Consider the following 15967-nt stretch of genomic DNA (forward strand, 5'->3'; position numbering starts at 1 on the left):
CTTTTTGTTTCCTGGTAAATGATATCATGATTCCCTGTATAGTGTACTTTTTTCAACATGGAGTTAAACACAAGTCATAGAGTGAACTATATTTGCTGATCTATTATTTGTTTTGTGGGGAGAGACTTTTACTGACCCTCAACTTGCCCAAGCTCAACTTCAACTGCTGATTCAGCCTCCCCAGCTGCTAGGATTGCAGGAATGCACCACCATGGTGAGCTGACTCCACATTCTGTTTACCTTTGCATCCAGTGATAGGCATCACGGCTCTTCTCATTGCTTAGCTACTGTTGAGTTGGTTTATGTATTAGATATTGTAAATGCCCTTTCATGTGATTTAAGAAACAACACAATCATGGATCACTAACATTTGATGATTTTAATGTATTTGACAATATACTGAGAGAAGCATTACACATAATGATGCAGTACAACCCACTCAAAAGTCATGAGGTAGAGGCAGGAGGATCGCTGTGAGTTTCAGGCCATTATGGGCTTCACAGTAAGTTCAAAGTCAACCTGAACTACAGTATAAAATCATGGTTCATAAGATTAAATATAAGGATACAATTGTGGAGATACATGTGAAACAATATGAAACATATTGTTTTAATTTTCAGACCGCAGAATGTTTATTATCACATTTTTATTTTATGCATCCATCAACAATGTATGAAGAATTTTAAACTTGAAGAACTCAGCATTCTATGGGATATTTTCAAAGTACTTATTATAACACAAGTTATTTTCATTTTGAATACTGATCCTATGTGAAAATAATTCTCGATCATGAAAGTCTCAGTATTCACATGTATAAATAAATGATATTTTGAAGATGAGTTTCTATAAACTTTCACAATTTGTTCATTTCCTACATATCAGAATACAATATTTAAAATTACTCCTATATATTTCTATGATGTTGATCATGAAGGCAATTTTTAAACTGAACCATTAGTGTTATTTACTTCATAGTATTAGAATTTCCTCTGATTCTTACAATGAAATATGTTTCTATGGATTCCCAGATAACACAAAATAAAATCAAGTGTATCTCCTGATATATTTCAGAGGTTAAATAAAGTATAACATGATCTCATTTCTTAAAGTTCCTTTGTTGTAATATTTATGCTCACACACTGACAATTAAGTAATATTCCCTTTCTCTAATGTGTTTCAGTTACCTTAGATTTCTTGAGCAATTTTTGTCCTCTTCCTTAATTTGCTGATTATTCCATATTCTTCCTGTAATATGGACATAGAAATAAAATCACTCACTATAACTGTACATTAAAACATCACTGATTTGATTTATACTCAGTATAATCAGACTTGAGATATACAAACAAATATCAAGTATATTAAACTGCATCACTGAGCAATAATTAATGCTGTTTGTATAAGTAAATAATCATGTCATCCTTACCTGTGGCAGTAATATTCATATATGTTTCCCACATCACTCCTCTGTAAAGCTTCTTTTTAGATAGAGACAGCAAATCCCACTCTTCTGGGGTGAAGTTCACAGCTACATCCTCAAAGGTCACTGTCTCCTAAATAATGACAAGGGTCCTGAAGTTCTGGCACACACAACCTGATATATCTCAGTTCCTCTCATAAATAGTCTAACTGAAATTCATTTTTTCAACTATTAACTGCATATCATGGTCATCAAACCTCAAATACATTCAAATATAGTCACCCAGTAACACTGACACTGGACTATAACACATTGCCAAAGCAATCACAGAACTGTAGCACGGTTTGTCCTTGAGGGCCACCAATAATGTAATTTTTCACTTACTTTAAAGCAGACCTCAAAGAGTGAGCATACAAAGCACCATTCACAAAATACTTGTTTATTCATAACACTGAGTTCCTCTTTCTTTATCAACAGCATTATTGTATTGAGTCTAGATTTATAGATGAATATTTAGTGGAATATGAAAGGAGATTTATGAATTATTAAAATTTAATGACATAAAAGTTTTATTTGACCATTTTATAGACAAGGAAATTAGGGAAAATGCAGCTATAAGTCTATAGCTGAGGGTTACTAACTTATCTCCTTGTACTTATATAGTAGAAATTCCACTGGGGTGCAAAGGAAGATAAGGTGGAAAAACATATTTGAAATGCAGTAAAAATTGAGGCATAGCAAATTAACTGGTCACTAAATGCAGAAGGAAGATTTCAGTCCAATGGAGTAGTATATGCCTGTTCTCTCACTTGAAATGGTGATGTAAGAGGATTACCACAAATTTCACACTTGCCATGGATACAGTGCCAATCTTGGGCTATGTAACAAGGACAGTTCAGACTACAAAATGAGGTCATTCATCAAACTCCCATACCAAATGAAAATTAAAAGTAATTTACAGTCATTGACAAATCACATCTTTGTATCAGGGATATATCTCCATGGTACAAACACTTTTCTGACATTTGCAAAGGCCTGAGTACAATTTCCAGTACCAAAAAGAGAATACAAGCACGTTTGATTATTTCAACTACTGTAGAAGTAAGTTAGAGAAAAAAAAAGCCTACAAACATTCAATATTTTTGCGCAAGTAAACATTTTGCATAATAAACAGGAAAACATTTGACATCCAACATTCATACAAGTGGAAAAAGGGATCTCAGAAAAGGAAGAAAACCTTCAATTCATCCACATGGAAATAGAATATTATGTCACAATTCAGCTGGCATTGTGCTTCTAAGCAAGAAAGTACAATATGTTACTTGACATTCAGAAAGAAACAGGTATGTCCCTAGAAATCTGGCCTGCACTCTATCCTTGCCTATGTGCATTGGTGAACTATTGAAATGGGAAACAGAAACATGAATTACAGTGAATTTATACTGAAAAACATTCAGTTAGTGCAAAACTCTCCTCTGAAGAAAATCACGCAGCCATGAAAATTAGAAGAAATTGAAATCCATGAAGATTGGAATTAAACAAGAAAACATTTCTTGGGAACACAATACAAAGATTTTACATAGAGTTAAGATCAATGAGCACAAATCTAAAAATAAACAAAACTTATGTGATCCAGGAGAAATAATGAATAGAAAAGAAAATCTAAATCACATTTGTGAAAATAACCAAACAATATTGAAGCTTGGAAGACAAAATAATTAGATTTATTCTTAAGTTTCACAAACTCCTTTACTATGGAGTTTATGAAAATCTACACACAAGCGACTTCTTTCTAACATCTACAAAATATTTTGTTTTGAATGTTTTCTCACAGAAAGACATAGCAAACTGTCCTCACAGCAAGCCAAGACGTATTCACACATGTAACCCAGGTTCAGTGCAGCAATATAGAATGTAACATAGTCAGTGGAGTGGAAGTCATGCAAAGCAGGCTCTTACACAATACTGGAATAAAATTATAATTGAAAAGCAGAAAAATTATGAATGCTCTTAAATGAGAGATTAAATCACAAATTTTAAATAACATGTTTCAACAAAAAGCTTAAATAATTAAGGATTTCACACTCCATGACAATGAATGTACATTTAGAATTATTTCAGTTCCTCAAAATTGATGCCTCAAAACATATTAAAAACAGTGAATGCAGGTACTGGAAAAGAACAAAGAATTCAATTGTAGAACATTAGAGAACATAATGCAGAGGGAGGCTCAACAGAGCAGCTGTGAGCTGAATGTATGGCATCACTCAGCATGGCAGTCTTTGGGAAGTCTGAGACTAGGGCCAGCAGAGCACATAACAGGTCCATCCCTGAGCATCTGGAAGCTAAGTTTCCAGAGAGAGCTAGAGAAAATTGCTACAATATAAAAATATTAATCACTCCACAAGAAATATGATATTTCATTGCTCTATATTTGTGCAGATTCCAAAGAACAATAGAGAAGAATCTCTTAGAAGTATTAGAGGCATTACTGAGTAATTAATGTAACTAAATACATAAATATCTGAGGAAAAATATCCTACATTGATGTCAGTGGACACAGAAAATACACAAGATGAAAAAATTAGCAAAGAATAAGTTGGAATGCATACAAATATATTCACTTTCAAATAGTGGTCTATATGGTGAAAAAATTAAAGTTGCAATAAAAATTAATAGAAATTTCAAAATAATTTACCACAAACAATATCTCTGGATTGAAATAGATATTTGCCACGTAAATATAAAATTGGTGTCAACAATGTATTGAAATTATGAGCATTGTACCACGTGCTATTCACACTGACATAATTTAAAAAAAAATATGAACACTACATATGGAACATATAAAGAGCACAATGTGCATCATTTAGTGTGTCCTTTTCAACCATGTCCAGTCATTGATACCTCACTATCAATGAGGTATAATAATCACATGAGCAATGGTGCTTCTTTTTCTGCACATAGAGAAAAAAATTCTTGTACAAGATCAGGGACATACGTCAGCAGCACAGTGCTTATTTGGCAATGTGGAATCATGAGTTTGATTCCCAGTTTTAAAAAATTGAATGTACATGTGAATGCCCTACTTCACAGATCAATTTTTATTTCTAACAGGCAACCCCTTTGCAAGTTGTCCTTTACAGCATTATTTCACTTTCTGCTTTTTAAATTCCTACCATAACATCCAATTTTTATCATTATAAGGTATAGAACCTACTGTATTCAACAGTTTACTCATTTATTGCATGACCCTAGATGTAAGACAGTAGTTTACACATGCCTGGAAGGGTCTTAGTAATTATTTTCATCATAGTCATAGTAATATGTCTGTTAAAATTTATTGATTAAACTTTTAAAAAAATTCTCATGTGATTTTTAAACATCCTAGAAGGACTGGGAATTGTGAGTGTGTGTCCACTGATTCTGGAATTCTACATCATTATAATGAAACACAATGTAGAGGATACTATCTCTCTACTTGAGACCACATATTATTTTAATTATCACAGTTAGATGTCCTTGGCAATTCCTATGACTGGGTTAAAATATCCAGCAGTTGTCACTACAATGGATTCAAGACTTATTAAAACTAAACCTGAATGGAGAGAAGAAGAAAGGCTGCATGCAGTGTCCCACCCTCAATTTGGCCTTGTGAGAAGACAAGGATTCAGCATGGTATATTTTCTGTAATAGACTTTTCCATCTCATGGAATGAAAGTTAATCTCTTGTGGCTTACTAATTTTTCTAAAGTAATGTACCCAACTTTGCATGCCTGATGCCTAGACTTCTACTGTCACATTCTGAGTGTTGAACACTGAGGTTATTAGGAAAGACATGTCTGGGTGTGGCCTCATGTTACAAGGAAACATGACCCACAAGATTACATCTGGTGGATGGCCCCTGCCTGTCATACTCTGTCTCTGCTGAAGAATCTCCACTCAAATGTTGAAGATTTGATTCTGAGAGCATGAACAACCTGAGGCCAATATCATAAGGCAATGCCAAATACCTGTGCCCATGAAGAGAAAAGTAACAGACTTGTTTTCCCCTTATTATTCCAGCCAGGTCATATTGGTTGTTGTCAAGCATATAGAAAGTGAGTCATTTGCCATGTGCTATAAATCAGTAATCCACAAAGAACTGCAGAGCATTAAAAATGGACTGGGATATTCATACTTATCATGAGACACACCACAGTAATCATTACAAAATATTAATCTTTATTTTGCTAAGAATTCCCTTCACAGATATTCTATATACATAGTAATTATTTTCAGATTCTCTTAAATTTTTTCAGAACATAAAGAAACATTTTACCAGTAAAGGCCTATAACCACCAGAATCCCTTCCTCAGAAGGAAAAGATTCACAAAATTATCTGTACATTAGACACAATCATTCCAATATTCTGCAGCTTGCCATACTCAATGAGTACTACATCATGCTCATGGATTTAAAGCAGTAATTCATATCATGAAAAACCAAATATGCCCAAATCTTATTTTAAGTGGAAAAAATTAATCACAAAATAGACAATGTGCTTGCCTATTTTTCCTGGGCATTGTCATCTCCCCCATTCTACTTGAGTGAAGGCCCCAGGAGCTGAATCTATTGATTTTCATGCTCTAGTCACCTTATTGAATGATTTCTGTGTGCTCACACAAATATGCATATAGTCCATACTCTAATAAAGTCTTAGATACCTTAGAAACTCCCCTCCATTTAAAGAGATGAACCTCCTGAAAATATGAATCCTTCTGATGATAAACCACATCACTCAGTTGAAATTATAAACCTGAACCTGTGTTACAGAGATGACATTAAAATATACATTACAAAAACACTTGTAATGTCTAATTATAAACTTAATGCTAACCTCTCAGCTCAGTTTAAGCTAATTTAAAATTTCCATTTCATCCTCTTGTCTTGGGGGTATAGGTCAAGCAGTATGACTGTATGGCCATGTCAGTACAACAATAAGTAAAAAAATCCAGGGAAACACAGACACAAGATAACCAGAGTAGTGCTGACATTTCCAAACAGAATTGCACTGCTCTCCTGATAGAGCTGCTCAAGAGAAATAAGTGAATACAGCTATCCAAACTGGAAACAACTGGGTAAGTCAGGCTCCTGTTCTACAGGGGACAATAAGAAGACTGGAAGGAATGACACAAAAGAGATATTTGAGTTTCCTAAGTAAAATGACTTGATCAAACTAAAACTAACTGACAACAAAATGAATTGAATATGCACAAAAAACAAACCTGTTATTGCAAGTGCTATCATTAAGCATTAGTTTTTTTAAACCTACTGAATACTGATTTGATCTGTATTTCAGATATAACAAAGAAATTCATAATACAATGCTAAATATCACATGTACCTCACTGAATGAAGGACACTGTGATTCATTGGTTGTTCATGCATGGTGTCCTTTTTCAGAGACCCGAGACTCATCTCTGTATTCTCCAACATGAGCCTATAAACTTTGCATTGTGCCATGTATCACTAGCACAAACTATGTGTCAACTTAAAAATTCAATATAAGTTTAATCTCAAACATTTTTCTTCATTATCCAAGCCCCATGGACTTTAGAAAAGATAATTTGAGATGGACATAAACTTTCAATGTGCATCTCATGTTGAAAAACTTCTTGTTCAGTTATCCAGGGTGGCCTTGATTTTTAAACACTTCTAACTCTCCCAAGAGGCTGGCATTAAATTTGTGCACCACCTTGACTCAGTGTTGTTTACTTCACCCCAACAGTGAATTCTTGGTGAAATTTCATGACATGAAAATAAAACACTGATCCAGGCATGGTAGTGCATGCCTGAGTCCCTAGCAATACAATGGATGATGTAGGAGACTCTGAGCATTAAGGACTGTGTAAACTACAGAAAGGGATCCAATTCCCTCCAGCAAAGCAGAGGCACAACCTTCACCACCAATATAGCATATTTCTGTCATCTTCTCACTGGCAGTTGAGATAGTTAGAAATATTACATGCACCAGACAGGGCTAGGATCCAGAAGGAGCCTGCACAGAGGAGCAGATATCTGGTGACTTTGGAAGAGACACACACCACTTGCTGTGGACCAGATCTCAAGATATATGGCAAAGAAATATAACCACACCCTTAAGTATAATCCTTAGGGATTAGATATGGATCACCTTGAGAAGACAGGAGTTGCCATTACAACCCCATACAGAAAAAGTCACTGATCCATAAAGAATGCTAGCTTGTTACATGACTCAAATTCCCATTTTCTCTGATTTAGTCAATTTTACCTGCGGAAGGAAACTGATTGTTTGACCATAGCTCTTTTACATCTCATGCCTGCCTGTCTTGTGAGTTCTTAATCTGTCTTTAGACTTGCCTCATCTCATTGTTTTACATTATAAAAATTCCTGGAAAGTGCAGAGTCTTTGGCAATCCACATGGGACCCCTTCTGTCTCTCTCACAGAAGCATTCTTTCACTCAATAAATAATTCTTCTCTTAACCTTGGTTGTACCTAAAATTCATTCTTAAATTTAAAAGAACATGAATTTCTGCTGGATATATTGTAGAACCAGAAATTTAAAGGTTAAAAACAAGATGCTGTTTCTCAGCTAGAAACAGCACTGGGCCTCGTGACTCAGTCCTAACTCAGCCCTGCAGAAATAAAAACAACCTCTGTGGCTGTGATATGCTGGGGATGTGCTGTGCCAGGGAACTCAGAGATAGAGCCTGCCATTATGCTAATCAAGGTTGTAAAATATGTCAGACTTAAGTCTACAGAAACCAGGTGTCTTAAAGACAAGTTGTGCAGAACAAAGACAGTTAATTAACTCTGACCTGCTGGTCACCCCTTATGAACTGACCAATAGCAGACAGATAAGATGCCCACTGCTCCGCACTAACTGTAATGATTGGCCTCTGTAATAAATGCTTACACTGCAGTTTTTCCCCCTTAAAAACACCAGCCCTGCTCCAACTCAGGGTTCTCCGTTTCCACCTGTTTGGAGGACCCCGTGTACACGGAATAATAAAAACCCCATTGTTCTTAGATGACAGCGAGGCCCTTGGAGTCTTCCTTGTGACACCGGTCTAACATTTTGGAGGCCCCAGCGAGACCAAACTGAGATCAGACCTCCTCGCAGAGGGAGACCCCAACGGCACCTCTCTGGCGTAAGTAGTATGGCCGGTTTTTGTTTCTTTCATCTTGATCGATCACTTATTTTCTCCTCTTTCTTTTACTGCCCTGAACCGTTCGTTTTCTTTGGTTCTGATTTCAAAGGCAGTTTGTTTCTCTTGGGGGACGCCCCAAAGTTCCCCTGAGGAACATTCGTTGGTGGCTCACCAGTTTGGGTAGGCAGGTCGCTCCTGCTGAGTCGGGCAGGTCGCTCCTGCCATTGGATGTAGCCATTACATGGCTACGTTCGCAGTGGAATACTCCGCCGGTTCGTTTCCACCTGGTGGTTTTGGTATGTGTGTGCATGATGCCGGCTTGTGAGTTGTGTTCTGAAATGTAAACTTTTTGTGTTTGTCTGTGTCTTCCCTGTTTGTTGTTATTATTCTCTTTTTCTCCAGGATAAGATGGGACAGACAACTTCATCTCCTCTCTCCCTTACCTTAGACCATTGGCCCGAGGTTTGAGAGTGAGCTCACAATCTTTCTCTCCAGCTTAAAAAGGACATGATTAATGATGGTACAGCTGAGGGAAAAATGCCCTCTCCTTGGTTGCCTGTTTAAACTTGTTACTAACTTAGGGGCTTGTTGCCCATTTCTGTTGCAGGATCCATATGGCTTATTAGATCCAAGGTTCATAATAAGAAAAATTATTTCCTTTAGCTCACCAAACTGTGCAAGAAACAACCTTTGTTTGTGTCTTTAATGTTGTGGCGCCTTGTTTAATATATAAGTCTTCAACTGATTGCTTGCAACCTTGGCATGCCTTTTAAAAAGAGTATTTTTCTTTCTGGTTAAAATGTAAACATATGTGCACATATATGTGTATATGTATGGTTTTTAAGAATCATATCAACTTTACCAAGTGAAAACCAGGTCATACTGTAATTGAGCCAGTAAAAAGGTTATAGTTTAAAAACAAAACAAAACAAAACAGCATTTTAATGTGGTAAAAAGACATAAAATAATTAAATATGATTTAGACTACTAGAAGGTGACTTCAAGGGTTCTGTTGTGAGTTTTAATGTTGTCTGAGAAGCAAGAGAAAAGGTAATTGACTGGTAATAGTAAAAAGGAGGGACAAAGAAAGTGGTTTGTTTTCAAGTAAAAATGTCTGGCTGTGCCAGAATATGAAAGAAGATAAAACTTGGAGGTATATTGTAAGTTATAAAAAGCACGAGATGATGTAAATTTTATTTGTCTTGGTTATAGTACTGAAAACAGCAGGTTTGACAAGAAGTAAATGTGTTCAAAATTTGACAATATTAGATCAGTTTTGGTAGATTTATTTATAAGATTCTAAACCTTTGCTGCAAGGTGTTTCCATTAATATGAGATTATAGATGATAATAGAGTTAAGATATAAGTTCTTACATGTGCTGTGGACATCTGGGAGATTATATGGCACAATTTTGTTACGTATGAAAAAGCTTCTTTTTGTTAAGTATTTAATTTCAGTAAAATGATGGCCTGACACGTGACACCCTGGGACAAAGGGTGGTGTGCCATCCAGAAAAAGCCTGCTCTCTGATCCGGAATGCCAAAACCATGTTTTCCCTTTGTCCCACCCCGATTGGACATCCAAAGGTAAGGGGGTTTCCCCAGCATTGCCAGTTGTTCTCTTTGCAACTCAGTCGGCCCCACATGTTAAAAAAAAAAAAAAAAAAAAAAAAAAAGATTACAAAGGTTTGAGAGTTTTTGAGAAAATGCCCCTCAGCCAGTTGACAGAGATAACACAAGAGATCTTTTAAAATTTAGGGAAAAAAAAGAAAAAAAAAACACCCTGAGATAGTGCTCCTCCAGTTCGTGAATGACTTGTTAATAGCCTCAACCCCCCCAGAAGCTTGTAAGCTTATCGAGAGGCAACTGAGAAACTGTTAAGGACTTTGGGGCAATTAGGCTATAAAGTCTCAGCTAAAAAGGCCTGATCGTGCTGTCAGGCTGTGACTTATCTGGGCTACAAATTGCAAAGAAAAAAAAAAAAAAAGGAGGACTTTGTCTAAAAAGGAGCCCAGGCTATCTTGCAGATCCCATTCCCAGAAACTAAGAAACAGGTGCGTGAATTTCTAGAAGCTGTCGGATACTCCAGGCTGTGGATTCTAAATTTTACTGAAACAGCTCACCCCCTATATGGCTCTCTTAAGAGAAAAACTCACTAAACTGGACTTATAAATGTAAACGGATCTTGCAGCAGCTCAAGTGGGCCTTGACAGAGGCCCCAGCCCTGGGACTCCCTGATGTTACCAAGCCATTCATTTTGTTCATAGGTAAACTCAGGGGCATTGCCAAAGGAGTCCTAACCCAGGTCATTGGCCCTTAAAAGAGGCCTATAGCCTATCTTTCCAAAAGGCTCAATCCAGTAACAAGAGGGTGACCTCCATGCCTAGAAATTTTGGCCGCTGTGACAATGCTACTTAAAAGAGGCTAAGAAACTCGCTTTTGGACAGGAGATTTCTGTAGTGACCTCCCACAGTTTAGAGACTCTTAACAAAACCCCTCCCGAAAATGTGAATGCTAAAATCTCACACTATTAGGCCCTGCTCCTAGACCCAGAATCGGTAGTTTTCAAAACTTCTTCAGCTTTAAACCCAGCCACCCTTATGCCTGACAGTGACCTGAGAAATTTCACAGATGAAACCAGCTTCATCCAGAATGGCAGAGACAGATGAGTGGCCGGGACAGCAGTGACCACCAAAAAGGAGGTACTCTGAGTTAAACGGTTAGAGCCTGGCATCTCTGCCCAAAAGACAGAGCTTATTGCTTTGACTGAGGTACTAAAACTAGCCACGAGAAAGAGGGTAAACATCTATTCTGATAGTAGATATGCTTTTGCTACTATACATATACATAGAGCCATCTATTAAGAGTGAGGTCTCTTAACCTCGGCCAGAGCTAAGATTTAAAAAAAAAAAAAAAGAGGGCTCCACAGATGCTAGATTTGCTGGCAGCAGTCTGGCTGTCAGCAGATTGCTGCTATTCACCTGAGAAAACAATTTGGCAGATCAGGCCGCTCAAAGAGTAACAAGCACATCAGAGAGGCCAGCCGAGAAAGTAACTGCTCTGATGCGATTCCCCCCGACCTTGTCAGAACCAGTCTACACAAAAAGACTACACTGGTTGTTGTGAGCCATCTAACGGATTCCAGTCCCTGTGACTAAAAGACAAGTACAAAATTTCTAGGAGCCACAGGACTGATCCAGAGTTTGGGACCCTGGCAGAGGCCTGTTGCCTACCTTTCCAAGAGACTTGGTTCTGTGGCAGCCAGATGGCCACCCTGTCTGCGGTGGTTTCATCAATGACCCCCTCATAAAGGAGGCTTAAAAATTGACTTTTGGACACAAACTCTTAATTGTTTCCTCCTATTCACTGGAGACTCTCATCAAGGCCCCACCAGACTGATGGATGCCTAATTCCTGAGCCATACATTATCAGGCACTATTTCTGAAAACAGCAGCTTCAAACTCGGCTACTTTGCTGCCTGAGGATGACCCCTCATCGCCTCACCACAATTGTACTGAGGTCATTGATCACCTCACGGAACATCGACCTTATCTAGTGGATAAGCTACTGTCTAGAGTTCCATCCTACTTCTCTGATAAAAGCAGTTATGTCTCTCAAGGTAAGCGGGTCGTGGGAGCTGCTGTTACACAAAATCTTAGGTTCTATGGGAACAAATCTTAGAGCCAGAGACATCAGCATAATGGGTTAAACTCATTGCCCACAGTGAGGCCTCAAGTTGTCTTTATCAAAAATGGTGTTTATTGTCTTCTGATTCCTGTAAGTTGTATCTGTATTTTCATTTGTTTGTAGGTATTCCTTAATTTCTTTTTTAATTTCCTCTGTGACCCACTGATTACTCAGGAGTGTGTTATTCAGTTTCCATGTGTTTGTGGGATTTTTGCAACATCTTTTATCATTGATTACTAATTTCATGGCGTTATGGTCTGATAGCATGCAAGGGATAATTTCAACACTTTTGCATTTATTGAAATATGTTCTGTGAATTAATATATGGTCTATTTTAGAAAATGACCCATGTACTGCTGAGAAAAATGTGTATTCTGTTGTTGTTGGGTGGAATACTCTGTATATATCTATTAAGTCCATTTGTTCACAGGTGCAGTTCAGTTCTTTTATTTCTTTATTGATTTTCTTTTTGGTTGATCTGTCCATTGGTGTCAGTGGTGTGTTAAGATCTCCTGTCAGAATTGTATTACTACTGATTTGGTTTTTCATTTCTGTTAGTACTTGTTTTATATAACTGGGTTCTCTGGAGTTTGGTGCATATATATTTAAGATAGTTATATCTTCCTTTTGGAGTTTTCCCCTAACCAGCATGTAGTGACCTTATTTATCCTTTCTAATCATTATTGGCTTGAAGTTCACTTTGTCTGCAAACAGAATAGCTACTCCAGCTTTTTTTTGGGTTCCTGTTGCATGGAATGCTGTTTTCTATCCTTTGACTTTGAGTCTGTGAATATCCTTTTGAGTTAAGTGGGTTTCTTGTAAACACTATATGGTTGCATTTTGTTTCTTGATGCATTCTGCCAGTCTGATTCTTTTAATTGGTGTATTGAGACCATTTACATTAATAGTAAGAACTGTTATAAATTGGTTTATTGTTGACATATTATCTTTCTGGCATTGCATGTTATCTTTCTGCTCTGTTTAACTGTCTGCTTTGTTTAGTGGTTTTTTCCTAAATGTATCTAGGCTGTCTTTCAGTATTCTTTGCAGGGTTGGCTTGGTAATCATGAAGTTTTTCAGCTGATCTTTTTCATGGAAGTATAGTATTTCTCCATCAAATTTGAAGGACAGTTTTGCAGGGTACATCAGCCTAGGTTGAAAATCATTTTCTTTTAGGATCTGAAATACATCACTCCATGCTCTTCTTGACTTTATTTTTTGTGCTGAGAAGTCTGCTGTAATTCTGATAGATTGTCCTTTATAGGTGATCTGTCTTTTCTCTCTGACAGCCTTTAATATTCTATTCTTTTGTTCAATTTCTGAGATGGTCATTATTATATATCTGGGTGTAGATTTATTTGGGTTGTGACTATTTGGAGATCTATATGCTTCATTGATCTTGATATCAGTTTCCAATCTCATGTCTGGGAAATTTTCAGCTATTACTTCTCTAAATATCCTCTTGACATCCTTTATGTTGTCCCCTTCTTTTTCATTTATCCCTATCAATCTTATGTTGTTTCTCTTTGTGTCATCCTTTTGGTGTTGAATTGTTATTTCCTGATTTCTTGTTATTTTTAAAATATCTGTTCTTTCCTATTCACTTGTTGCAATCTTGTCTTCGAGGTCTGAGATTCTATCTTCACATTCACTGAGGCGGTTTTTACAACTTTCAATGGAGTTTTTGATTTCCTGTATATCTCTTTGCATCTGTTTTATGTATTCTGTTTGCTTCCTATACTGTTCATGCAGATATTCTATCCTTCCATTTAGTTCCTCTAATTTTTTAACTGCCTCTTCTTTAGCTATGTTTAGTATCTGCTTCATTTCTTTTATCAATTCTTCTTTCATCTGAGAGAATATTTCTAGTTTGAATTCCTTCAGGGTTTCCCATGCTTGCTTCTTTATTTCGGTTACCATTATTTCAGGTATTTCAGTCATGTGGCATGTTTTTTCTTCTATGCACATGGCTCCTGGGCTTTCTTGGGATGGGCTGGATGTTTGAGATTGCATTTTAGACTTTCATTTTATCATTTTCCTGTATTTGGAAGCTTCAAGTGTTTTTCCAGGTGTGGGAGAGAGATCCACCAGCCTGGGATGGGGTACCTTGTGATGGCCCCACTCACAGGACCCAGCAGGGAACCATGGCCTGCTCCTCAGGCCAGGAAGAGTGTCTCAGGCTGGGCTGAGCTCCCAGCCACTGCTGCCACCATCTCTGATCTGGCCTGGTCCCCGTGTCTGGTAGAGACTGGCCTGAGTCCCCAGGTCACAGGGAAAGTTCCCACAGGCTGGGCAGAGCTCCCAGCCACCGATGTTACTCTTACCCTTCCGGTCTAGTCTCTGGTCTAGTGGGGAGCCTGTTTAGTCCCCCAAGTCAGGGAGAAAGTTCCTGCAGGCTGGGCGGAGCTCCCAGCCATAGCTGCTATAGTCTCTGAACTGGGCTGGTCCCGGGTCTGGTGGGAAACCAGCTTGGGTTCCCAGGTCAGGGTGAAAGTTCCCACAAGCTGGGTTGAGCTCCCAGCCACAGCTGTTACTCTTACCCTTTGGTGGGGAGCCGGTCTGGTCTCCCAATTCAGGGAGAAAGTTCCAGCAGGTGGTGGTACAAGCGCCTCTATCACTGCTTTTGCTGCCTGGATCTTCCTGGAGTTTTATTCCCTCCCCCACATAACACACAGTGTCAAACTACTCATCAATCACGTCACTCACCAACACTCTGCTTCTCACAGACACCCGGGCCACAGGCAGCAGCAACCACTCTCACAAGAGGTTTTAGCGACATCTCTTAGGCAGGCTCTCAAATAATTGAGCCAAATATATACTCTTCTACATGAAGATAATTTTGCCTCTATGCTGAATAACCCTTCAGGTAACATTTCCTCTAATGTTTTACATTCTGTGAATAATGAATTAATTACAATTACTTCTAAGTATTTCTCGATGCTACTATGATTATCATATAGCTATTTTATGCACATCAGGAATTTGTTTTGATGCTCTTGGAGGTTTTATGGCACTAATACTGAACTTATGCATTTTTCTTTCTTGCCATTTCCCCCCCTCTAAATGTTACAATTAACCCTTTTCCAGGAAAAGAAATCTTAGGAGGAAGTGTCCCGCTTACTTGAGGACACACACTAAAGCATTGGGTGAATTGTTCCACATATTTCTACTAGGAAATGATCCTCCAGTGAACCAGACAGAGACACAATTATTAAGAATATTTGAATTCAGACTGAAATCTTGAAAAGCCGACACTTTGGAAGTGTGTTTCTTACAAAGGGTAGGAACAGCAATATGGATATGGGATTGGAATGAGGTTTCCATTTCAGAGAGGATCTTTGTAGAAAGAATACTTAGTTTTTAATGGACAAGTTAATTTGTGTTCATTGTGCACAACATGCTGAGGTATATCTCCACAATTCCCTCAATGAACCCGTTAACAGTTACATTATGTGCTGTAATCAGTAGACAGACTTAAGATTTTTCAGACATAAAACCAAGGAAATAGAGTGCTAAGAAATTGCAGACTAGGACATGGTATAAAAGGAAACCTTGAACCCCTCTTCCCACAAAGTGGCATCAATGTCAAAATAAGACATTATTAGTAAGGGATGCCATGAGAAAATGAAGACTCTAGCGCTGAGGAGCATGCCCCATCTGTGTAATGCCTGTGTCTGGGGACCACT

General features: G+C 37.8%; 1 protein-coding gene across 1 annotated transcript in view; it reads right to left on the minus strand.

Annotated features, from left to right (window-relative positions):
- LOC134477104 (zinc finger protein 345-like) overlaps positions 1-15060 on the minus strand; it is a 58829-nt gene extending 43769 nt beyond the window's left edge. The window contains exons 1-2 of the mRNA XM_063254074.1: positions 14988-15060; positions 9038-9089 (exon numbers count right to left, since the gene is read on the minus strand). Of these exons, the coding sequence (XP_063110144.1) occupies positions 9038-9089; positions 14988-15060 (125 nt within the window). The remainder of the gene's footprint in view (positions 1-9037; positions 9090-14987) is intronic.
- Between the last annotated feature and the right edge of the window lie 907 nt (positions 15061-15967).

This window comes from Cavia porcellus, unplaced genomic scaffold, assembly GCF_034190915.1.
Source record: "Cavia porcellus strain 051 isolate PalLab524CR breed Dunkin Hartley unplaced genomic scaffold, mCavPor4.1 scaffold_7, whole genome shotgun sequence".
Taxonomy (NCBI): Eukaryota; Metazoa; Chordata; class Mammalia; order Rodentia; family Caviidae; genus Cavia; species Cavia porcellus.